General features: G+C 36.0%; 1 protein-coding gene across 1 annotated transcript; it reads left to right on the forward strand.

Annotated features, from left to right (window-relative positions):
* Window positions 1-21879: 21879 nt before the first annotated feature.
* Window positions 21880-24180, forward strand: LOC132309733 (uncharacterized). Its single transcript, XM_059808017.1, has one exon. It carries the CDS (start codon window positions 21880-21882, stop codon window positions 24178-24180), a length of 2301 nt encoding a protein of 766 aa, XP_059664000.1.
* The last annotated feature ends 3809 nt before the right edge of the window (window positions 24181-27989 follow it).

Here is a 27989-nt window from a genome sequence, read left to right on the forward strand (position 1 = left end):
CATCAGTCTACCTTTTCAAATCCTCAAACACCAAGCACTATCTCCTGATACTTCAGACACAACTTGAATTACAACTCCAGCCCACAACTTTCAACTTCCAATACATAGTCCATTTGGTAGCATAGTACCTACTATCTATCACTTCATCCGCAAACAACCAAGTACTTTAATGACCCCAACTACCTACCTTATCGTGCAATCCTGCACCACACCACTAAAACAAACCATTATACACCATCTCAAGACTCTTTAGACAGCCGCGCCAAACCAGAATCCCGCTCATCAACCGAGCCATACAACCAACTTACCGATAGTAAATTTCCCAAAACACACTCCTATAACTCTTCGAAATGAGAATCATTCCTCGACAAACCAGTCTCTAAAACAGACTCATACAAGACCATGAAATGATCTACATCCGGCAACCGGTCCTAAATCACCATAGACCTACAGAATCCAACGAGTTCCTACGACAGTCAAAACCAACACACCGTTCCAAAATGCTCGAAATACACATTTATAATCCATGGACTACACTCATGACTCAAGCAACCTCTATCACACTCATCACAAACCGACTCGAAGAGAACCTCAGTACCAAACCGTGACCCAAGTCACAATTACTAACCCCTTAAGGTCATACCTCTCCCCTACAGTGCACACCTAACCTCCACAGTCACAAAAACCCATACACTAACACCTAAAACTTGTACGTCACACCCCGGATATCGCACTGTACTATGCCCCAAGCACTACGCCCCAAAAATAAGAAGAAAAATGAAGCAACCATTCACCGAATAGCTCGATCCACGAGCTAAAAACTTATGCCATTAGTTCGATAAGAACCGACACCTAACAACCCTTGACCAACCAAGCCCCTCGCCTACTCAGGTCAAAACTCACACAACCATCAATGCCGCAACAAGTACTCTACCGTACTAGCAACCATCCCGTACCCAACCGTATGTACACACGTGAACACACATACATAATAACCGTACCCCATACCATGATACAATCATGTCCCATCATTTAATTTAATTTAAATATTATTATTGTTATTATTATTATTATTATTATTATTATTATTATTATTATTTTATTATTATTATTTTTTTAAAAATACCCCATCTTTCATTTTTTTAAAAAAATATACTTGCATAATCATGCCTAATAACCATCACAATACCATATGAGACATGCTTGCACCTACCGTACTCACTATCTGCCACATTATCATTTAAAATAAAACTGTACGCACTGTGCCTACCACTTGCCATTACCACCTAAATCACACTTGTCATCATATCATAATTAATATGTTTTCAATTGTTTATACATTTCATCGTCATAGCCATATAACACACATTTTAGCAATTAAACACGTAAACATGTGAACACTTAGCAAATAAGCATGTCTTTTAAAACCGTAAATACATAAGCAATTAAGCAAGTAAGCATGCTTCCCAGATAACAAACACTTTAACACATAAACAGTGCAATCCACCTTCCACACAACCCTAGGTAGGCCTCTACCCGTCGTCCTACTGGTTTTCGAACCATAACTCTGATACCAAATTTATAACGACCCGAACCCGAAGGTCCGAATCACTAACCAGGTCCTTATCTGAACCCGAGGTCAACTAAGGACACTACCATCCTTTCCTATATCAATATATAATATACGAGTCAAACCATGGTTTTTAAAAAAATTAGAAAATAACAATAATAATGAAATGAAATCATAGCTACGAAATATGTCAAAACAGTCCACTAACCCATCAAATCCTATGGAGGAGCGTCGTCCGCCACTTGCCATCCGTGTCCTGAAAAATGTTAAAATGATGGGGTGAGCTAAGCGCTCAGTAGGAAGTGTCTAAGACACACCTCTTATGACCCCGTGAATCCACATAGAGAATAGAAAGCAAGAGAACGGGATCATATCTCGGAGGTCAAGTAAAGCTACTGTATCATCAACAAACATACCTATCTTAACCCATTACCAAATGCACCACATATGCCAATTATGTGCCATATTATGAAATGTCACTCCCCGTTTTCGAAACTATACCGTTTCAACTTCCAAACCGTTAGTGTAATCCGACCCAAGACACCTCCAAGGCGTCACGAAAGGGGGATTGGCTAACCATCCACGACCATAAGGCACCTCCAAGGCGTCGCATCTGGCCTGGTTAGCTCAACCACACAGGGTTTCTCCCTAATCCCCTCTCTAGACCACACTAACACCATGGACCACTAGGCGACTCCTAGGCGTCTGGGTTTTCACAACCACTTTTCAAAAACTTTTCCCCGAAACAATTTCATTGGTTTTAAAAAATATATTTTTCCCCTTTTTCTTTCCCAATGGATACATAAATGCTTTATGATTCCAAATGTCAAATTCAATAACTATATTCCATACATTTTACCCATACCATAATCACAACTTGTAAAAGAATATTTTAAATATTTATTTTTACGATCATGACATCAAATTTACATGACAATTGAAATATATAAAATAAACAACTTGTCATTTCTAAGCATGCTTCTTCACTACAAGGATGTAACTAAATTTACAAACTCATTTATCACATAGCATACATCCACCACTTTACATATAATTTACCACAATCACATAGTCAAAATAATTGAAATTAAACATGCTTATACTCAATTTAAGAAGGAAAAATCACATAGAACTTAAGAAATTGTGAATTAGAGTACCCCTACCTCAAAAGTAGCCAAAATATATCCCCAGCCGGAAAAGTCAACGCTGGTCAACAAAAGTCAATGCTGGTCAACGACGGCGGAATGGAAAACTATTAGGTGGGAACGTAGCCGTCGACGAGGTAATTCTACTGTTCCAAAGGGTGAGCTCCGGAATCCGACTTCAAGTGGCTCAAAACCTCATCTGAAGCCTTAGATCGGAAAATTTTCAAAAATTCATAAAATAATCACTGCTCCTCCAAAAATTAAATTATTTGACTATGTGATAGAGAAAGACGAGAGCAACGTTTTCTATCAAGGAATCAAAACCAGAAACCCTACCGTTTGGCCGGAAAATGGAAGAGAATAATAAAGCTTAAAGAAAAAAGAAAAAAGAAAAAGAAGACAGAAGGAGAGAGAAATTGCGCCAGATAAAGAGAGATAGAAGATGGTCTACAAAATGGCCATTGGTCATTATAATGACAAGTCAAAGTGAGACACATCAGAAAAATAAAAAAAAAAAAAAATATTACATGAACTTCGAATGTTTCAACCATGGCTTCAAATTCAATAGCCAACTCTACTCTCTTGCTTCTAATGACATCTTTGTGAATTTCCACATGCTCTCTCTCTCTCTCTTATAGAAAAATTTTATTCATAACGAATTTGGCACGGTATTTGAATTTTGTATATAACTTTTATAAATTCATATATATTTTTTTTTAAAAAAATTAGGTCATTTTTTTGGGTGCAAGTAAAATTTAAATTTCGAAAAAGATCATTTATACTTAACAAACAACGAAAAATATATAACATACAGTACTACACATGCAGTTAGATTAAGATCCTATTTCTAGTTCTAGATGTGTCTTCTGGCAAAAGATAAATTATTTATTTATATATTTGTAGTAACGGTGTAACGGAATTGCCCGTATTGAATTAGTTTCTTGATTTTTTTTTTTCATCTTGCACATCATTACAAAAAAAATAGCAATAATAAATTAATAATAATAATGATAATCTATTTTTTACAACACAATTCAATAAAAAAATTTCTCTAACAATTTTTATTGGCAACCAGATAATTTTGACTCCAATCCAAAAACACCCAAATTAAAATGCCACCGATATTAAGATGTAAAAAATCCTATAACTTCAAATATTTATTTCTTATACTTTCTCAACAATCCAACAAAAAGAATTTACTAAAATCCTGTTAACCAAAAAAATGTTGTGTGAAAAATTAGATAGAGTTGGGATTTGGATCGGATCATGTTGCGAAGGACTAATAGGAGGAGACACCTCTCATTTCACTTCTCGCTCAATAAGCACAAACACAAAATTGAAGGGAACCATGTTAAGATCCATCGAAGCATCTCTGGTATGGAGAAGAAGCTTCCCTGCGTCATCAATAACTCACTTTCCATGCCGTAGTTAGTCATCTGAGTCCACCCCCATTGGAAAGTCGACGTCTTGGGTGCTGCCGGCAAGATCAATGAAGTATTTCTCATTTTTTCTATTTTTTTATTTTTTGGGATTTTTCAATTTTTTGGAATTATTTTATTTATTTTCATATTTTGCATACAAAGCCCTTTCTAGAATTAGTTAAGATATTTCTTTGAGTTTTGATATCTTAAAAATGCATCGTTAGCTATTTTAGTATTTTTTATTTTTTCCCGTAACTAATTTTATGATGTATCAAAATTATTTTTCAGGATTATTTGATGCATGCTTATTGTGGGTTATTTATTCTTTTATTACCATGGGACCTACTTGATGACTTTAGTCATGTAATGACGAAATGGTCATCCAATCCCATTTCCTAAGCCATTTTTCAATCCTTTAAAAAAAAAAAAAAAAAAAAAAAAAAAAAAAAAAAAAAAAAAAAAAGCCTTAAATCTCTCCTTTTTCCTTTGAAATTTTGACTTTGACAATGGTGGTAATAAAATAATCATAGCATACCTCATCATAATTTTATTTTATTTTTTAAAAAGAAAATAGAAATCAAGACAGGTAGGAAAATATAGAAAATTAATCTAATTCAGAAACAAAGAGTATATCTGCGCCTGATTTTTCCCTAATCCCTTGTGCAAGACTTGGATAACTTACAAGTCAAAGTCAATATATTATAAAAATAATCAAATATTTGCAATTGCCTGTAATTATAAGTTTGAAATGTCATATTTGGGTCACATTCTTGTCTCTGGATTGATAGTAAAAATGTTTTGTCTTTACCTTACATGATCAAGTTCTTTGAATAATTATTGATCAATGTGATGGTAAAAAATTAATCAGTAATTTTGGTTTCCATCTAAACCTTAAACAAACCCAAACCCAAACCCCACCCTCTTAAGTCTTACCTTCAACAAGATATTTCTAAAAGCTATAAAAGCTTTTATTAGAGAGAGAAATTTCTTTACAAAATGACACTTGGGAGATTATAGATATATTCTAGAATTTGCAAAGTTACAGAAAAATCTTTATTTTGTGTTTAATAAATATTGTTGCATCAGCTGTACACTTGCATGACTGCAAACTCACCAAGTCACGTATAAGAAGAACCAAAACATAAAAACTTTAGAGATCATATATATATATATATATATATATATATATATATATATCAGTGCCTTGTAAGCAAAATCAAATCAAATTTAAAGAATAAAAAGGATGGAAAAATAAGTAGCAGATGAAACTAATTAGATAGGTGGAATTATCAAAGTCAAACATAAACTTTAGCTTGGAGGCTTTCTGAGTGCACTGGGCACTAATCCTAAAAACAGAAAAGATATAAAATGCCAAAATAAAAGGTGACCTTGGACGCTGAGTTGAAATTGTTGATAAACTAACTGAATTAATTTGCACTAGTCAGTGAGCATGTTAATTTTTTGATTCAATCTCTTCATATAAAAGTTTCCTCCAATGTTCATGAATGTAGACCTCCACTCCCATCAATTTCTCAGCCAAATTGAGAATCTTACCAGGCAGACCGGCACATCCTTTCACAATTTGCTTTGCAATTTGTTCCAAATCCAAAGAAGAGAGTTCAACATGATGATTCTTGAATATTGTAGCTCAAACCAATTGCCAACTCAGCATTATATTGCATCATTGATTCCATCAGCATCTTGCATCAGCACTTTGGGCTCTAAGTTTGAGGGCGCAGCAAGCCTAATTCGTGGTCACCAAGTAGCCTTATCAACATGTATTTGTGGTGTCCCATTTGGCTATAAATAGCCTTGTGCTCCCATGTTATTGAATCATCCAAATCATCAGTTGGGTGTTTGAAATATCAGTTGGAGAGTGAGAGATTTTGGGCATAATTAGGTTTCGAGTGTGAGCCACTTAGCCTTGTATCTATTTATTTTTATAGTGAAATATTATTCTATCTTCTCCTCGTGGATGTAGGCATAACCGAATCATGTAAATCCTTATCTCGTTTGTGTGTGTACTATTTTTTTATTTTATTTTTTGTCATTAATTTTTCTCTTTGTTCTCATAAACTCCTATTCGATCCTTTTTCATAACAAACTAGTATCAAAGCTCGGGTTCGTGTATATTGTGTACAGATACTGTTTATACGTACGGTATTGTACACAGATACGGTACTTTTCACCGAGAAATATTTTGGAGAGTTTTTTGAGATGTCGACCAGATACGAGATTGAGAAATTTGATGACAAAATTAGTTTCAGTCTTTGGCACATTAAGATGCAAGCCCTGCTGACTCAGCAACGTTTAAAAAAGGGGTTGTTCGGGAAGGACAAGTTGCCAACAACTATATCCAATGAAGACAAAGATGAGGTTGATGAAAAGGCGCGCAGTGCAATTATTTTGAATTTAGCTGATGAGGTGCTGCGTGAAATTATTGATGAAGACACGACGGCAAAGTTGTAGCTGAAATTGGAGAGTCTGTATATGACGAAGTCTCTTACCAATAGACTTTACCTGAAACAGAAACTCTACACCCTTCGTATGAAGAAAGGTATGCCTCTTAAGGAGCATATTGATAATTTCAATTCTATTATTACAGATTTGAAAAATATTGATATTAACGACGAGGATCAAGCCCTTATTTTGTTGTGTTCTTTGCCTCCTTCCTATGACATTTTGTTACCACATTGCTCTATCGAAAAACACTATTAGTATGGAGGATATTAAATTTGTAACGTTTCCGATTTTCGGCATTTTTCATTTTTCCGGAGATTCTGTCGCCGCAAGGGCATTTTCGTCTTTTCACGTCTTGCGTGCGGGGATTGTAATAGAGCCCAATTGCATTTGTACATTTTAATTTATGTGGGTTAAGTGGTATTTGTATGTGGTGCATTTATGTGTATGAGGTGTAAAATGAAAGAATAAAGAAAAAAGGAAAATAAAATAAAATTATGGTGCCCACCATTCACACCTCTAAGTGGTCTAAAGACCACAATTCTCACCCATTTTTCTCCCTCCCCGTGGCTTTTCTCTCTCTCTCATTTCCTCTTCCTTTTTCTTTCAAATGGAGAAGCAAGCTTTGGATCTTGATTACTCACTCAATTCTTGGAAGTTTTAAGTGCCGTTTGAAGCAAATCGAAGCCCACGGCAAAGCCTACGTATCCATACCAATAATTTTAGATTTGGAGCTTCCTAGCATTTTCGAAATTCTTAGCCCATTTTAAGGGATTTGCTCAAAATCAAGGTAGGGGCTCTTAATCCATGAGTTCTTGTACTTTTGTGAGTTAATCTCTCTTAAATGATTGTTTGGTATATTCAATTTGTATAGTTTCTAGCCAATTGATTAGTTGTGATGTATACTTATCAATTTTGTGCAATTATGTGTGATAAATGGTCTATGTGAAAAGTATGCCTATATATTGATTCTTTACATGCCTATTATGCTAGATGATATTGTATGAAAGTATGTTGTAACTTTCTTGGAAATTCTCATGAATTGTATTTTGCTAGTTCAATTTGACTTAATTGTGAAATGATGAACATTGACATGATATAATGCATTTATGCATTTACATTGGGCAAGAAATGGGAAGAATTGATTTTGAAATGAAAAAGGGGAGTTTTGGGATAGAATGTATTGATGAAAGTGTTTTGATAAAACCCGGTCGCTGCGGAGTCACCAACGGGCCGGTAAGTTAATGTAACCTAGAGGGAACTAGGAAAATTGCCCTAGCGTGGTTGAGCTATCTGGGCCCCATAATGATGTTGCGGAGTCACCAAAGGTCAGGGACAGTAGCCAATCCTTCCCTCGGCGCTACAGAGTCACCAAAGGGGGTTACATTAACAGTTTGAAAGAGATGGTTTTGAGAAAAGAAAATGGGGAGCTGTAATACCCCTAATTTTACAAAAGGATAGTCCTGGAATTTCATTAATTATTTAGTTAAATTTTTAATGGTTAATTGTTTAGTTGCTTGAATTATTTGACTTAATTGTGATTATTTGCTTTATTTGAATTATTTTCTTTATTTGAATTAATTGCTTAAGTTAATTATTTAATTGTTTTACTTGAAGTTATTTAATTCAATTTCCTTATTTATTCTATCTTAACGTGACAGTATAGAAGGTTGTACACAGATAGTATTACATTAGGGTTATAGTTCATATAGCTGTCAATGTTTTAAACATAGGTTGTTCAATGGGCCGAGTAAATTGTGTTAGGGTTTAATTGAGCCTAGGGTTAGAGTGGTTTATAAATACTCGTCTAAGGGGTATGTCTAGGGTTTTAGTATAATACTACGACATAGTAAGTCTGTGAGTAGTTTTAGAGACGGCAGGAAACAGAAAGCACGGAGGATTCGACGGCAAATTGGGACGAACGTCGGTGTAAGGCAAGTTATATCCTTACTCTCTCCCTTAGGTTTCGTGTTCTTTGCATTCTTAAACAGTTCTAGGACTAACTAAATCAACTAAACACATGCTCTGTTCGTGCTTAAACTGAAACTTATCAGTATGTGTTGTATGCTTAAAATTCTATTAAAACGAGATAGTTGCTCGCATATCTCTCTGTTTAACCTATGTATGGAATGCAATAAAGACTTAAAAATGGACTGGGGGAAACTACTGGGTTGAGTTATAATTTCTGGAAACCATAGCATAGGGCAAAGGAGTTGCAGAAGGGTTCTGAAGAAGAGGGAAAATGAAGAGATGAGGCAAGAGAGGGAGAGAACCGGCTCTCCCTTGGAGAGAGCCGGCTCCTCTTGAGTAGAGGCGGCTCCCAAGTGGGGGAGCCGGCTCCAGGTTCTAAAGGAGGCGGCTCCACTTTTGGGAGACGTTTCCTTTATGCATTTTTCATTTTTTTTGGGTTTCCAGCCAGTTTTGGTTACAGGGGTTGGTTTTCTGTGGTTTCAGTTGGGTTTGGGGATGTATGTGGAGTGTGTGGATGATGCTTAGAGACAGCTGCTTAAGTCCCAAGAGGTGTTAATAAATTAATTACTTGGGTAGCTCGGACAGCAGATAGTTAAATCAATGAACACACTGTTTAGAGTTTAAAAATTTTTTTAGTAATATTTTTCTGAGACGGATAATATAATTAAAACATGTTTCACTTCATATTATGATCATGTACTTGAATTATAGTTATTTTGGATGAGTTGGTATCGAGTGATCTAGGTTTTAAATCAAACTTAGCACTACTGGATTCCGGGAGCACTATAGGATAAACATGTCTATATACCCACTGTAACTCTGTTTTGATATTTTCATGATTACAGTTTGTATAAATTGTTGGAGTTATGAACTTAGTTGATATTTACTGTAATAACTGTACTATCAACGGTTGGCTGTTGAAAGCTATTAAGATTTACACGTAATAGTATACCAGTTTTACCTAGACTAAGCATGTTTATATATACTGTGGTTCGGTTGTTGATACTTATCTTGTCACTGCTGGTATCGATTTCTGGAATAATGGATCTAGTTGATAGTTATCTTAATTGACTGTAATATCAACTGTTGGATGTTGTATGCTATTAAGATTTAAACTTAGTATTATACCGGATTTTATGAAACACTATACATTAAGTGTATTTATGAAAATACTGTAATTTTGTTTTGATGTTTCATTATCACTGTCAGTATTAATTGTTCGAAACATGGATTTAGCTGATATTTACCTTAAGTGTAAGTTTTATCAACTGCTGGATGGTTGGAGTATGCATCGGTATGGGACGGTGGCATACTAGGGATGGTTTGGATTCAAAACACCAAAACCTACCTACTCTGGATTAAGAATTGGATTAACTAAAAGTTAAGTCCTACTGATTGTAGTGTCATGGCAACGATTAGTTGAGCGGCACTGCTAGGATACAGGATGGATTTTAAATATATGGTTATAGTACCTCGATATGAGCTTGAGTCTCAGAATCGACGGTTAGGGAGCGTATATGCATTGGGATGCATAGCTGGATACAATGGTTAGAGGTGTACCCTATGTAGGTATAGGTACATATGCCCACTTCATGTGCAATTTAGCATATTACCTCTATTCAGGTTGAGACCGGTCTATAGTCCAGTGAGAGTCCTTTAGTGTGACTATATATATTTACGGACTGGTAACTATTGTTGAATTGTTTAGGATGTACATGCGTATCGGGCCTCTGTTTGGATTGTAATAGTATACAACTTACGCGTGGGCCTGACCCACTTCTATTTTTCAGGTACACGACAGTTCTAGGCTTAGGCGTGTTCATGCTGAGCAGATGTCTCTATTCACTCTTCCGACGATGTAGGATTATCTCCATAGTTTATTACAGTTGTTTTATTTTCGTTTGGATGTTTAATAGGGGTCCATTAGAGATGAATTCCCGAGTTGTAAACTGATGGAGTTTTGGAGTTTGGGTTTGATGGATTTTAATAATTATAATATTTTGCGGATTCTATTTTTAGTTCATTTCAGCTTTAATTTCATTTCTTAATTCATTTATGTATTCCGTGTTCATTATAACATATTAATTGTCTGATATCCCTCGGGTTTGGGCCTGAGCCTGATCAACCCGTGTCTCGGATCCGAGGGGTATCACAGGAGTGACATTGGCATGCATTTGCATTCCATGGCATTGCATTATTTGTATTAGTATTTGGTTGGAATGTTGTATTACCCCGACATTGTATGATCCCTACTTCCATTGATCTATTATATGTTTGGATTCACGGGGACACAAGAGACGTGTCTTAAGTGTCACCTACTGAGCATATTGCTCACTCCATCATATTCTACATTTTTCAGGTCATGGAAAAGAAGTAGCCGAGGGTAATCCCACTCAGCCCTAGCTTGGAGTAGGAAATGTCTTTTTGCTAGTTTTTATAGTTGGACTTAATTTTGTAAAGATGTAGACTCAAAATGCATCATTTTTTTTGCAACATGTAAAATATTTGGATTTATTGTGTACATGGCTATTGGGCAATGTAATTAAGTTTTACCCACTCAAAATCAGTTTGTGTATTTTAAGTAACGTGTGGAAAATTACGTTAACAACGTGGTTGTTATTATTACAATTTAGTGTTGAAATGTATTTAATTTTGTACGTGAATGTAGTGGCGGGGGTGGTTAATTACCAAATGTTGGTGTAATTGAGTTATCACTGGACATTGGGAAGTGGAAGTGCAAATTTTCTAGAACCGGTCGACGTGGGTGTCTTGGCAGAATGGGTCATTATGGCATACGTTCCAAACCAGTCAACGTACCCATACGTCGACCGGTATCTCGGTAGTGGGTATATCCACTATTCATAACCCAAACCAGTCGACGTATAGTATACATACGTCGACCGGTTTCTGCCTTTTAATTAAACTCTATTTTAGTTTCCTAAATTACACTTTGGCACCCAATTGATGTTGCACGTATTTATTTTATGGCCCAATAAAATGCAATAATTATATTTTAACCACCGAAAGGACTATATTGCCCCGAACTTTATTTTATTTATTATGTGATACAAGTTAATGACTATTATACCCTTTGAGTCTCAAATTATTGAATTGTGGCAATTTACCATTTTGTCCTTTTTGGAACATGATATTTAAATTTAACGTGAAATTACCGTGTTACCCTCGGATGATTTTGGGTCGGGAAAGGTCCCATTTAATGATCTGGATCCATAAGGAGCTGGGTCGTTACAAAATTCTCATTGAACTTTCAGGAGTTAAGGAAAAAGGTGTCTGGAAATATTGGAGATAAAGAGGCCGAGGATTTATTTATAAGAGGCAAATGTGAGACAAAGGGTTCTGGTAGTAGAGGCAAATGTAGATCTCATAAAAATGTGGAATGTTACTACTGTCACGAGATAGGGCACATCATTAAGCACTGTCCCAAACTAAAGGCAAAGAATAGGAAGGGCAAAGAGAAGGTTCAAGAAGCAGCTTCTGTGGCAACTGCTACAACGAGTGATTCGGAAAGTGACGAATATGTTATCATGCCAACCTCATGTTCAGGTATGTCATTTAATGACAGTTGGATTCTTGATTCTGGTTGCTCCGTTTATATGTGTCCCAACAGGGATTCTTTCTCTTCCTATAAAGAGGTGAAAGGTGGTTCGATTTTGACGGCGGACAGGAAAGCTTTCAAAATTTTGGGAATTGTGACAGTCAAGATCAAGATGCACAATGGGTTGGAGAGAACATTGTCAGATGTGCGACATGTACCGAATCTGAGGATAAATCTTATTTCAGTAGGTGTGCTAGACTCCAAAGGTTACAAGGTTGTAACAGAGGGTGGAGTAATGATGGTCGTGATGGATTCTCTTGTGGTGCTACAGGGCACCAAAGTGAAAAATTTGTATCTTCTTTAAGGGAATATAGTAACAGGTGGAGCTTCTACAGAGTCTTCTACAGTTAGTAAAAATCTGCGTTCGGGTCTTAGCAAAAGAAGAATTAGAAAGAGGAGTTACGATCCTAGTTCTCAAAAGGGTTGTGAGGGGATTACACAACGTGGTGGGAGAATGAAAATGGCAACCGAAATTACAACAGTCCTTACAGGGAGGCAGACATGCGGACAGGTGTAATATTGACTTGTAATAATCTTGATGGCAATGAGATAGTCCATTCGAGTGCCGTTAAGATGCGTGGGAGGCAAGTAGTTGGTTACAATAGAGATGTGAGAAAAAGTCAAGGACATCCTATTCTCCAAAAGGGTGAGAAGATGCCTTGTCATTACTAGCTGGTGGTTTGTAGGCTGTTGGAAAAGGTTGCTAAAGTAGATGTCAAACTTAGAGTTCCGAGGTTGCTTTTGGTAAGCATTTAAAGTTCAACAGAAATACTGGAAGTATGCGTATGGCTGCGTAAGGCATGCATGGGTTGAAGAATGAGAGACCGAGGGTTCAGTTTGAGGATGACTCAAACTTAACTAAAATTCTTAATTAATTTGTTTTGTGGAGAAGACATTTTTGTTTTACGAAGATACAGTGGCTCACTTGAATTTTTTTTTTGCTAAGGTGGAGATTTGTTGAATATTGTGGCTCAACCCAATTGCCAACTCAACATTGTATTACATCATTGATTCCATCAGCATCTTGCATCAGCACCTTAGGCTCCAAGTTTGAGTGCCCAGCAAGCCTAATTCTTGGTCACCAAGTAGCCTCATCAATATGTATTTGTGGTGTCCCATTTGGCTATAAATAACCTTGTGCTCCCATGGTATTGAATCATCCAAATCATCAGTTGGGTGTTTGAAATATCAGTTGGAGAGTGAGAGATTTTGGGTGTAATTAGGTTTTGGGTATGAGCCACTTAGCCTTGTATCTCTTTATTTCTATAGTGAAATATTGTTCTGTCTTTTCCCTGTGGACGTAGGCATAGCCGAACCACGTAAATCCTTGTCTCGTTTGTGTGTGTGCTATTATTATTATTATTTTTTGATCATTAATTTTTTTTTTTTGTTTTCATAAACTCATATGCGATCCTTTTTTATAACAATGATTTTGGTGCAGCCCATCCTTTGACATACCTTTGATGATTGACTAGTTAAAATCAGCTTGCATCCACCTCTCACCGTTCGAATACCTACCTCATCTAGGGAAAAATGTTTCCAAAGACCGTCTAATATGAGTAGGCTTTTACTTCTTTTCTGCAGTGTTTCATGTAACCTGGCAGCCCTATGCATCTCATGTCTCTTCTCTGGAAGGTGGACTCCAATTGCATCTGTAATGTCATCTTGCATTTTGCGAATGTCGAAATCTTTTTTAAAAACAGTCAACCAAGAAACATGATTAAAAGGACTGGTGGGACTGGTGGTATTTTCTGAGAGACGATTGTGTATGTGGGCCATAATTTTTGTCTTTCCGACTCCCGCATTGCCAACAACACCAATCCTTGAGATCTCCTCATTCTCCAAGTGTCTCAAAAAAATTTCCATATTTTTTTGAGGTGTAACATGACCCACCAACTTTGTAGTCAACAATGGCATCTCTGTGGACTGAGGTGTTGCTTCCAGTAAATCTTGGATAAGCCTATCCATATACTATTTAACACGACTTCTCAACCTCGAATATTTGTAATTGTAAACCTCCTCTTAGTATGTGCTCGGGTCTGCTTTGTTTCTTTTACTTTCCAACCAATTTTCGACTTTCTTTCTCTTTTTTCTCGACTCTTGTTCAAATTTTGAATTAAGATCTGTTGATAACCGTGCCACAATGACTGTCCAAGTGGCGCCACTTTTGAAAATAAGTACACCTGGCTAATGCTTATCTGACGTGCCCCTGAAGGGACTGAGTATCCTCGAGCTACTCGTAACTGAACTCGCTAGCCGAGGAATGGGTCACTACCCTTCCTCTCCTGTGGATGCGCCCCGCTCCAGTCAGATGGGCCCCTCCTCCCTGCTCTTCTGAGGTTGTTTCCTGCAAGAGCGACCTCGAGTATCCTGCTTTGCGAGCTTTCCTTTCTGGTTATAGGGACCTCGAAGTATAGAGTCGGGATTGAGCCTTGCAAGGTCAAGAAGGCAAAACCTTGAGGAAGGATTTTTCCCATTTTGAGTTTGGAAATCCGAAGACATGTGGATAGGTAGTTGAGATCCAAGGTGTCGCCTCAATTCAAGGCCAATACATGGGGGAAAGGACTTTCGGTACCCGAGCTCGAGCTAGGAGTGACAAAGAGTGCATTAAATATGAAAGACATTTGACAAGATCCGTATTAATTAAGGAATGTCATTGCCTCTTCGGACCGGGGGGCAAAATACCGTAGTTCAGCTGTCAATGTCCCATCTGTCAGGAGGGGGGACTCTCAAACCCTTAGGTAAGAGCGGGCTTACCCGAAAGATGAAGGGACATTGACAGAGGAGATGAGCATTATAAATAGGAGATGACCTCTCTCTCACTTCATCTATATAAGGATATTTCTATTTTTTTTTGTGTTTGGTCGAAATTTATGGCTTCCGTCCGTAGTACATGCATAGACACTAATAGAACAATGGAGATTGGCTAGGTTTTCAAAATAGAGGTTGGGTAGAAGAGAGAGGGATAGAGGTTTTGCTGGAGATTAGAGAGAGAGACGATTTCAGATGTTTTCAGTTAAAAACGAAAACCCATTTGTGGATTTGGCATTGTTGGTTCGAATGATTACTTGCTCCTTGTTTGAGTTCATAGCGGTGGTGAGTGATGGAGGAAGAGATGGTGCTTCGGGTGGTAGAGAGGCGGACCACGACAGTGGTTGAATTAGGATTTACAATTTGGAAGTGGAATCACGACTGTTCATCCAAATTTTCTTTGGGCCAGGTGTCACAAATTTATTTAGCCAGCTCACATGTCTGGATGAAGTTGGTCCTGATAGGGCAGGACAAAGTATTGTCAACTCTACAAATATTAGACACGCACTATCATCACTAAGCATCACACAGCATGTGGTAGTATAGTCTTCTTCTCTTCATAGTTCATACCTTCGAGAAAACTATGATAACGGCAATGGAGTCTTCTTCGAGAATCACCTCTTCACAAAGGAGCTATCAATTCACATGCTTTAATTCTTTCTTTCTCCTCTTTCTCTTCACTGTCCTCTCCACAACCTTGGTCTCTTCTTCTCCATATCCACCCTCTTACACCGATCACTGTGCTTCAATTGTTCCCGAGCCGACCCTAAGTACTGTTCCCCACTACATAACCTTCCCACATCTCCGAATACCGACCGGTCGCTACACTGGTGGTGACAATATTCTTGGCAACTGCGGCTCGTCTCAATTCTTTGATTACGAGGAGTCTCTCTCCTTTCGTACCACTCGAAATGTTTATAAAACCGAAGCCAATGGTGTTTACAAGATTGAGGCATTCTTGATCTTCAGATCCTCCTATTCCTATGTTCTGCAAAATTCAGCTAATGGTGAATCGCACTACTATTCTGAATATCATCCTCGGAGACGTCCACTGAAATTCCTATTGAATGGGTTTTGGTCTGAATCTTCTGGCAAGCTTTGTATGTTGGGCTCAGCTTCTTGGCAGTCAAGAAAAGGTATTTCTCGTAAACTCCATGCCATTTTTAAGCTTAATTATGCTAACAATGCAACTATCTTTACTAGTTTGGTTAGTGGAACATTGGAGAGCTTGAATTCTTCTCATGATTCGAATTACTTTAATCCAATTTCAATATTGGCGTTTCCTGTCATGAGTTACTATAACTACACATTAGTTTCAGAGGAATTCGTTAGAGGTTGTCCTGGTGGAATTGATAATCTGCCGAATCGTTCTTTTGGATTGCAATTCAGAAGTATTTGTTCAATGCTCTCGAGGGAATACACTACTTTTAAGAATCTTACCTTTCAAAAAAAATAATAATAATAATTCTAACACAAAATAATAAAAGAGGGAAAGTGTCCAAAATATATAATATAGCTAAGTATATTTGATTAAAGTGTTAAGAAAAAGAGATACATGTCACTTTTGTGAAATTCTAAGAGTTGTAACTTTTAATTATTCAACTTCAAACTTAAACATTTAAAAAGTATTAACATATTTGCTCAGGAATACTTAGCATCTAACAAATATATTAACAAAAAATAAAATAAAAAATGATAGAAGTTCATAGAAAGTTTTTGTTAAATTAATATAAGAAATCAGTGGTATGATTGCAACATTCAAAATTGAAAAAGCAAAAATAATGGTTTTACATGAAATTTTCTATTAACAAAGTTGATTCTGTTTAATTTCCTCAGACACCACCCAATTGCCTTTTCTGATGTTTTTAAAATTCCTTTACCGTACAATTTCTACTTCTCTTACCTTTCAAAAAAATAAATAGACCTTCCACCCAATCTGATTCCACGATGAACCTTACTATTTGTAATTGTCATAGGCTTTTGTTTGTGGTGTTCACAGATGGCGAGTTAGAAAAATAAAGAATAAATAAATAAACGCCACCTATTAGTATGTCAAATAAATAAATAAGAAATTTAACAAAACAAACCTTTTAAAGACTTGCTTTAAATAAAAAGTTAAGAGAAATTAATACAATAAGGAGTGATATAGTTGCAACATTCAGAATGGAAAAGGCAAAAATAAGGGTTGATGGCTCTTGCCACCAATCTTAATTTAATTTGAGCAAAGAATTGGGCATCACTCAATTGCCCTTTACCAAATAATTTTCACTTATCCTACCTTTCAAAAAATACAAAAAATTCCTTCAAAAAAAAAGTTCCACTTCTCAAGCCTTCTTTCCTTATGCATGACATAATCATACAAAAAGAAATTAAAAAAAAAAAAAAAAAATCAAAATATGTTGAAAATATATATATATAACAAAACAAACCGAAACCTTGCTTCAATATTTTTCTTCTACTCTACTTTCCCCTCTCATCCTCCAAACAATCATTTCCGGTGCTTTTTGATGTCTTTAGAACTACTTTACCAAGCAATTTTCACTTATCTTACCTTTCAAAAAATAAAAATATACCTTAAAATAAAATTTCCACTTCTCAAGCCTTCTTTCCTTATGGATGACATGATCATACAAAAAGGAAATAAAAAAAATCAGAATATGTTCAATCTGACCTTTCAAAAAATAAAAATATATACCTTCAAAAAAAAATTTCTACTTCTTAGGCCTTCTTTCCTTTTGGATGACATGAACATACAAAAAAGAAATTAAATTTAAAAAAAAAAAATCAGAATATGTTCAAAAAAAAAAAAAAAAAAAAATTAACAAAACAAACCTTCTGAAGCCTTTCTTCAATATTTTCTCTCTACTCTACTTTCCCATCTCAACAATCATCTGCAGTGTAATTAAGCTTAATTCAATATTCTGACCAAAACAAAAACACATAACAAAATGATAATCTCTATGACAATTTAACAAAATGAAATAGTGATTTTTAATCCATAAAAAAAATAAAAAAAGTTTAATAAAGCAAGCATTCTCAAGCCATGCTTTAATATTTTTCCTCTACTCTACTTTCCCTTCTCATCCTCCAAACAAACATGCAGTGCAATAAAGTTTAATTCAATATTTTGACCAAAACAAGAAGGCATAACAAGATGATCAATCTCCATGAGAATTCATCAAAATGAAATAGTGATTTTTAATCCATAAAAAAAATAATAAACACATCTACACCAAACTCACAAATAAATAAATAAATTTATAACAAATACTAATAAAAGAGAGGGAATGTCCAAAATATATGATGTAGCAGAGTATATTTTGCTATGAGAGAGAGAGAGATATATATATATATATATATAACTATTGGGCAATTAAAACACTTGTAAAGGTTGACTATTCAACTCCCAACTAAGGAAAAAAAAAAAACTCTCAATTTTTTTAATACAATTATAATGTGCACTTTCTTGAGCAATTAAAAAAGTTGTAATTGTTGACTATTCAACTCCCAACTTTTTTAATACAATTATAATGTACATTTTTTTTCATTAGAATAGTATGTAGATGATATAAATTGAAATTAACTTTTTTACTCTGGCACTCTTTTTTCATTAGAATAGTATGTAGATGATATAAATTGAAATTAACTTTTTTACTCCGCACATTAATGTAAATGAGGTATGAATAACTAGGTCTAGTTAATTAGACATTTTATGAAGAAAAAAATATTAAAAAATTTCTTACACTTTTAGAATAGTATATATAGATATATATGTATATATTTATACTGTTAGAACATCTTCAATCGTTATGTATATTTTTTTGTGTAAATCTGATGTGTCATAATAGATTTACACAAAAAAAATTGGATTATTTATTTTTAGCTCCAGTGGTTGTTTTATACTTTTTGTGTAAAAATATATTCCCCAATAATAATCCACCATTGTCATGTCTGAACCCCACATAATTTTTACAAACCTATTTAATATATGGTTGATTTGTTAATGGAATAAGAAGAGGAAGGAAAAAAGAAATATGTTGATGTGGTTGTGTAAAAGGGTTACGTAAAATACACAATAATTTAACACATTAATGATGTGACAATGTATCTTAACAGACTACCAGAAATAAAAAATAAAAAATTATACATTATACATAACCGTGTATATTTTACACAATAGTGTTTTAACAAACTAAAAATACTCTTTAGATTTTAATATTATTATTGTTTGGAGGCTTTTAATTTGATCAAATATAGTAGATATGCGTATGTGCTTGCCAGGATTAGTCACAGTCAGCATGGTCAATTTTGTAAAGCATTTTTTTTCTTGCCATGCACACGCAAATTGGTTGCTGGCCCAGCTTTTGATTTCAATTCTTATTGATTTGTTCCTCCGTTAGAAATTGGGTATGATATTTGTACTATCTTTGACCTTGCATTTAGATTTTAATATCATTACTGTTTGGAGGCTTTTAATTTCATCAAGTATAGGTATGCGCATGTGCTTGCCAGGATTAGTCACAGCCAGGATAGTCACTTTTGTAAAGCTTTTTTGCGTTTTTTGTGATTTTAATATCATTACCGTTTGGAGGCTTTTAATTTCATCAAGTATAGATATGCGCATGTGCTTGCCAGGATTAGTCACAGCCAGGATAGTCACTTTTGTAAAGCTTTTTTGTGTTTTTTTTTTTTCTTGCCAAGCACATGCAAATTGGTTGCTCGCCCAGCTTTTGATTCCAATTCTTATTGATTTGTTCTTCAGTTAGAAATTGGGTATGATATTTGTACTACCTTTGACTTTTCATTTAGATTTTAATAAGGCTTTTAATTTGATCAAGTATAAATATGCTTATGTGCTTGCCAGGATTCGGACCGAGCATTATAGGTAATTCGATAATCTAACGAATCATTAGTTAATCAATCTATATTCAATTATTTCGTTTATTTAATGTTTGATCCGATTATTTTGTTATATCCTCCTACGCAAATCAAAGAAATTAGAGGACAACAAAAACAATTAGCATTGCAAAATAACTTGAGGGAAAAAAGGTGAGAGAAAACCTGAAGATGAATAAAAGGGAGTTAAATAAGTTTTTTGTAACCTTTGTTCAGGAGCTAAAAAAATCTAGGTCTTGTAGGAACAATTCCTTAATGGTAATTTTAGAGCTTGTAAAAAGGAAGCAGAAGAGGGGAAAAGAGAGAAAATACTGCACACATCAAATAAATTAAAGATCAAGAAAAACAATTAGAATCGTGAAAAAAACTTGTGGGTAAAAGAGAAAAAGAAAATCTGAAGATGATTTTCGTAAAAATAAAAAAAGAGTTCAAACCAAGAAAAGAATATAAAATAATAATAATAATAAAAAAATAAAAAAGAGTTTGAATAGGTTTTTGTACCCTTTCTTCAGTAAGAGCATGGCAATTTTAGGGCTTGTAAGAAGAAAGAAGATGGAAAAATAAATAAATAAAAATTAGGACTTGTAAGAACAACACAAATTAGGATTCATATCAAAATTCGATCCATCAACAACAAATTAGATATTAGTGTATTTTGGTGGCTAGGCTTGTGTTTTGCCTTTGCCACTCTTAGCTTTTGCTATGCGCATCGTTTGGATGGGTTTATATTCCTTATTTCATATCTCTCAAAAAAAATAAGAAGATAGGAATAGAAATGTTAGTATTTAAATAGTATTTTCATAACCTTGAAACTGTTCTCAATAACTAAAAAAAGAAAATTATTATTCCACTCATATCTCTTCTAATTAAAAAAATATGATAATAATTTAATTTTAATCATTTCTCTTCAAACAAAAATAATATCATTTCTTTTATTTTCTCTTCCATAAGTCCAAATATAAATTAAAATTATTATTATCTTTTCTTTTCATCTCTTTTTCTTTTAATTCTTTTCATGACTAATATTATTATTTCTTTTATCTCGGACATATCTTAGTGTTATCAATTGACAATGATTATCAAATTCAATTTCACGGACACTCAGCCAGAAGACGAAGTGCGCACGGCAAGTCCACTTCCATCATTCATCACTCTTCTTATCTTCTTGCCGTCCCCTTTGGTTGTGTCGCGAAATTTCAAAGTCTTCCCTGATGTTGACTAGGTCGTTGCCGTATTAGATAATGTTTTAATGCAACGTGGCTCTCCTAATTACTCTCCAAAGAAAAAACCGTGAATCTCTTATTTCGAGGACAAGTAAAAAAATGCACAGATGACTTGACTTGGGCACAGTCCAAGTCTAGTTCCTGCTGTGAGACCGTGAAGCATATACATTCTTACATATATATATATATATATATATATATATATATATATATATCAGGTCACTGATGGTAAAGCGTAGCTAAGAGGCATCACACAGCATGTGGTAATCAAGTAGACTCTATGGTTATGGCAATGGAGTACTCTTCATTGACAATCATCTCCTCACAAAGGAGGTATCAACTTACATGCTTTAATGCTTTCTGGCTTCTCTTTCTCTTCACTGTCCTCTCCACAATCTCTGTCTCATCTTCTACAACTCCACCCTCTTACTCTGATCACTGTGATTCAATTGTTCCCGGGTCCACCCCAACCGATCCCGACTACACCACCTTGCCACATCTCCTCCGTATACCCAACGGTCGCTACACTGGTGGTGACAAAATTCTTGTTAACACCTCGTCTGATCAATTCTACTTTGATTACGCCAAGTATCTCTCCTTTCGTACCACCCGAAAAGTTTATAAAACCAAAGCCAGTGGTGTTTATAACATTGAGGCCTACTTGACCTTCTCCCAATCTTACTATCATGATTATCGTTCTGGGAGAGGTCCACTGAAATGAATCCTATTGAATGGATTCTGGTCTGAATCTTCTGGGAAGCTTTGCATGCTGGGGTCGGCATCTTGGCACTCAAGAGAAGGTAACTCTCTCAAACTTGACGCTGTTCTTCAGCTTAATTTTGCCAAGAATGCAACTATCTTTACTAGTTTGGTTAATGGAACATTGGAGAGCTTGAGTTCTTCTCATGATTCGAATTATTTTGATCCAGTTTCAATATTGGCTTTCCCTTCCATGAGTTACTACAATTATACATTGGTTTCGAAGGAATTAGATAGTGGGTTCCCTGATGGAATTGATATTCCACATAATCATTCTCTTGGATTGCAACCGGAAAGTATTTGTTCAACGCACTCCAGGCAATTGCCGCAATTCCCTCCATTTAAGTTGGAGTATGCCAGCGAGTGCAATTCTTCACATAATTGTACTCCTTTTGGCAAGGATATTGGGTATTTGCCTACTTTCATGTCCTTTTCTGAGATTCAGTGTTCTGAGCATTTACAAAAGTTAAGGTATCTGATAGATTTTTCAAATAGAAGGTATGGGCTTTATAACCAACCTTTCAATTCCAACACGACGTTGGTTGCAGAAGGATCATGGGATGGAAAGAAGAACCGGCTATGCATCGTTGCTTGCCGGATCTTGAATTCCTCTGATTCTTTGGGAAATGCTCGTGTTGGGGATTGTTCAACTAGGTTGAGCTTGAGATACCCTGCAGTCTGGTCAATCAAACAAAGGGGTATTGTTGGGCAAATTTGGAGTAACAGAACTGTGAATGATTCTGTCTACTTCCATAGGATCAGTTTTGGAGGCTTTTCCCGTCACATGTTGGGTGTTCCTGGTTTGGGGTATGATTACACTGAAATGGATAGAGTAAAAAAGTTATGCCCAGTAAAGAAGCCTTTTGAAAACAAAGGGCTGAGATACCCAATTGCAGATTCTTATGATATGAGATTCCGCATGTCGGTAAAAGATTCAAAAGGAAGAAGTTCTTGGGGTTCTGCAGACCCCATCTCTGTGGGTGATCAGTTTTATGAGCATGGGAATGTTATTTTCGGTTCAAGCTCTATGGCTGACGAAAGCTCTGCATTTGAGGCAGAAGCTAACTATATTAGACCATCAAATATCAGCTATAACATAATGTTTTATCCGTTTGCTGGTGAAATACATGATCCGAGTACTGATGGTGAAGTGAAAATTTCTGGTGAGGGGATCTATGATGAGCAAACAGGACACCTCTGTATGGTCGGCTGTAAAAAGCTGGGTTCATACATTCAGGAGTCAACAAATGATCATATGGACTGTGAAATTCTTTTGAAATTCCAGTTCCCTCCACTTAATTCAAAGAAGGGAGATGTTACTAAGGGAAGCATTGAAAGCACAAGGAAACATTCAGATCCTCTTTTCTTTGAACATTTGAACTTCTCTGCAACAGCTTACTCTACTAGTGAAGCTAGACGATCCATCTGGAGGATGGATTTGGAGATCATAATGGCTTTAATCTCTAACACACTCGCATGTGTCTTTGTGGGGTTGCAAATCTTTTATGTCAAAAAGCGCCCTAATGTGCTTCCCTTTACTTCACTTGTCATGCTTGTGATCCTTACTTTGGGGTACATGATTCCTCTTCTGCTCAACTTTGAAGCCCTCTTCTTCAAAATTCATAATCGGCAAAATATGTTTCTTAGGACCGGTGTATGGCTTGAAGTGGATGAGGTGACCGTGAGGATAATTACAATGGTGGCTTTCCTACTGCAATTCCGTCTTCTCCCGCTAGCATGGTCTGCACGATTAGGTGATGGAAACCAAAAGGGCCTGTGGGTTGCTGAAATGAAGTCACTATTTGCGACTCTAGCATTCTACATTTCAGGGGCACTTATGGTGTTGTTCGTGAATTGGATGAAGAACAAAAATGGCAACACAACGGTGTCTTCTCACGTTGCTGTTTACCAACAACATAACCTCTGGGGAGATTTGAGATCTTATGGTGGTTTGGTCATTGATGGTTTTCTGTTCCCTCAAATCCTTCTCAACATTTTCCAAATGTCAAGAGAAAATGCTCTCTCCCGTTCATTTTACATTGGCACTACCTTTGTTCGATTGCTGCCACATGCATATGATCTTTACAGGACTCACTTCGTTCCCCAGCAATTTGACGGGTCATACATTTACGCGAATCCTACTGCAGATTTCTATTCCACTGCTTGGGATGTGATCATCCCTTGTGGGGGTATGTTCTTTGCAGTGATCATCTCCTTGCAGCAGCGATTTGGGGGTCGTTGTATCCTTCCTCGGAGGTTCAGGGAATCGGAAATGTATGAGAAGATTCCTGTAGTCCGCAATGGGTAATTGCTAAGGATATCTAGCATTTCAACTTTCTGTCAAGTGTTTGCTACTGTTGGCTTCTTTATGTATTGTTGGCACATTAGTTTGTGTTTTACTATTATAGGCTTGCTTAATTTATAATGTGTGTAAAAGTTGTATCTTTAGCTGCACATGTTTATCAGAGAAGCAAGCAAGCTCAGGTGTTTACTTACTGTTGGCTTCTTTATGTATTATTAGACTATCTCTAATGCAAAATGTTATTTTTGTATGTCAAATCTATATTTTGAGAAGAGATACAGTGTCAAAATACTATACTTTAGCAATTCTGTTCTAATGGTGCATTTCATCCAAAATGTTATATTTTAGCAATTCTTAGCCTCCATTGAACGAAACCCAACCCACTTCTAGCTTCCCCAATCTTACTTTAACTCTGACTCTTGAGTATCGTTGATTTCGTAATCATCTTCCCATCTTTACCATTCATTGCATTCTCTCCCACATAAAAAAAAAAAAAAACAAACTACAAAATATTTTTAGGGCAAATCATTTCAGCCTCCCTAATCGCCTCCATCTCTATTCTCGTTCTCGATAATCAGAAGTTCAAAACCATATATTTCAGTTTATCTATCTGTGTGCAAGAATCAAAAGTTCAAAACCCATGTCTGTGATGTTTCTGATTTTCGCCATTTTTCATTTTTTGAAATTTTCTGTATTTGTAGGGGCATTTTGGTCTTTTTTCGTTTTGCGTGCTGGACACCGTAGGTGTACCGGGTGTGTCCAAGAGTTGGTTGGGGCATTCCATTGAGTTTAGGACTCTTGAAAATGCACCGGTTGCCATTTTGGCATTTTTCTGTTCTACGAGCCTGAAAATCCCGGGTGGGACCCGCCACAGAAATTGTCTTGTACAGGGGTGGTGTCACGGGAGCCTTGCATGTCATGCATTATTTCAATGTGTATAATTTAATTGTTGGAAGTTTTATTATGTGGTGGTATTATATTAGTATATGCGATGTATCAGCCGATACACGACCCTTTTTCATTTTCGATAAACAATTTGTATCACCCAGCTTTTGTAACGACCCTAAGTTGATCCCATTTTTTAAATAAAAAAAAAAAAAAATCGACATGACCTCCCCTAAAAAGGGGCCTACCACAACCTGCTCAAATAAAAAAAGATGCAATAGTCTTTCAAGACCTATCCAACCTGTCCCAACATGTAACGACCCAAATCCTCATGGATCCGGATCATTAAACGGGTCCTTACCCGACCCAAAATTATCTAAGGGTAAAATGGTCATTTCACGTCAAAATTAAATAACAAGGTCCAAAAAGGGCAAATTGGTAATTTGCCATGAATCCATACATTGAGACTCAAGGGTAAAACAGTCCTTTACTTGAATTACGAAGTAAATAAAATAAGGTTCGGGGCAAAAAATAATAATAATAATAATTATTATTATTATGGCATTTAATTGGGTCATAATGTAATTACTTGCAACATCAATTGGGTGCCAAGTGTAATTTAAGAATTAAATTGGTAATTACATGAAAAGGCAGAACCGGTCGACATATACTCCTTATACGTCGACTGGTTTGGGATATGAACAATGGGAAAACCCACTGCCAACATACCGGTCGACTGGTTTGGGATACCGGTCGACTGGTTTGGGGTACCGGTCGACGTATGGGATGCCATACGTCGACTGGTTTAGGACGTCAACAACTCAAACATACTGTGAAGATACCGATCAACCGGTTTGGGTTATACGTCGACCGGTTCTTGAAATTCTTCACTCCCACTTTCCATTATCCTGTTTAACCCCAATATACCAACTTTTGGTCGTTCAACCACCCACATCACAACACTTACGTGCAAAATTAATACATTTCAACAATAAATTGGAGTACAACAACCACGTTATTAACGTAATTTACCACACGTCACTAAAATACACTAGAAGATTTATGTTTGAATAAAACTTAATTACATTATCCAATGGCCAACATTTGCAAAATTATTTACATTCTCCAAAAACTATGTTTATACATGGAATGGCCGAAAACAAAATAGCAAAAATCATCTTCTAACAACTTTCAATTTTGAGGTGGATTGGCATCCGCCGGTTCTTTTCCAAGACCTGAAAAAAATAATATATAATAGGGTGAGCTATATGCTCAGTAGGTGACACTTAAGACACACATATTGTGTCCTTGTGAATCCAATCAAAGCATAAGCCAATGGAAAATGGGGATCATGCAATTTAGGGTTAAAACAACTTCAATGTCAATTCAAGTGTAAACAATGCAATGTAATGAAATGCAATGCATGATATGTCACTCCCCATTTTCATTTCTCAAAACCATACTTTCCAACTGTTAATACAGCCCGCCCTTTGGTAACCCTGCCGTGATACGAGAGGAGGATTGGCTAGTGTCCCTGACCCTTGGTAACCCCGCGGCGTCATTATGGGGCCCAGCTAGCTCAACCACGCTAAGGCGACTCCCTAGTCCCCTCTAGGCTATATTAACCTCCGGCCCGTTGGTAACCCCGCAGCGACCGGGTTTATCAAAACCATTTCACAAAAACTCTTCTCCCAAAATTCCCGTTTTCATTTCAAAAAATGATTTCTCCCATTTCATGCAACCCAATGGCATGTACATGCATATGTGTCTCAAGCTTACAATATTATGGCATGTAGAAGTTTTACATTTCATAATTACTTCACAACTAAGCATATACCATATTCAACATCATCAATTGAGTCATCAACACATTAAACACAACAAAAATATCACCACAACATGCTTTTCACATATAACAAATCATAATCAAAATCATGAATTTTTCTAGACATCAATTACACAATATTGAAACAATTAACTCTCAAATTAAGCATGTTTATCACACAAAGGAGATATAACTCACAATGGAACAAGAAGGAAGTGGATTAAGGGCCCCTACCTCGAAAATGGACAACCTTGAAATGGGTCCTCAAATTCGAACTCCAAAGGAAGGCTCAAAACTGAAATTGTTGGTATGAGTGCATAGAGCTCGTCGTGCTCTCCGTTTTGCCTCAAACGGCACTTTAATCCGCCAAGAATTGAGAGAATAATCAAAACTCAAAGATTGCCTTTCAAGTGGAAAGAAAAAGAAAAGGAAAATGAGAGAGGGAGAGAAGCTACGGGAGAGAGAGAGAATGTGAATGAAGAAATGTGGTCTCTAGACCACTTTGTGGTTAATGGTAGGTCCCGCCAATTTCCAATTTTATTTTCCATTTTCTTTTTGTTCCAATTTTACACTACATACACACACAAGTGAACCACATGCAAATACTACTTAATCCACATAATTTAAAATGTACAATGCAAATGGACCCAACCACAATCCCGAACACAACATGCGAAAAGACAGAAATACCCTTGTCTCCACGAATTATTGGAAAAATGAAAATGCTGAAAAATCAGAAACATCACACAACACACAATACAAATAATATATCCCAGCATCCCATTCATCAGCTCATTATGCCTCAACATAGTTCATCTTATGGTGGAACATCCACATACCATTTAATCCAAATTATTATAATTAAAGTTCATAAATATAACTATAATGGCAAGAGTCCACAAATCTCTATACTAAATATGACAAAATAAGGTTTTACAAAAATATGGGACTTAGATACAAAAAAAGCAAAATAATCTTCTAATCCAAATTAAGCCTGTGGTGGTACGTTATCTGCCACTTCTTTCCCGTTTCCTGAAAAATGTTAAATATTAGGGTGAGCAAAATTATTCAGTAGGTGGTGCCTAAAACGCACCTCTTGTGGTCC

The sequence above is a fragment of the Cornus florida genome, unplaced genomic scaffold (genome assembly GCF_030987335.1).
Source record: "Cornus florida cultivar Cherokee Brave unplaced genomic scaffold, ASM3098733v1 CherokeeBrave_3.0.0_Hap2_Chr05, whole genome shotgun sequence".
NCBI classification, from domain to species: Eukaryota; Viridiplantae; Streptophyta; class Magnoliopsida; order Cornales; family Cornaceae; genus Cornus; species Cornus florida.

Coding starts and splice junctions, on each gene's coding strand:
- LOC132309733 (XM_059808017.1), top strand. CDS start 21,880: ATGCTGGGGTCGGCATCTTGGCACTCAAGAGAAGGTAACTCTCTCAAA.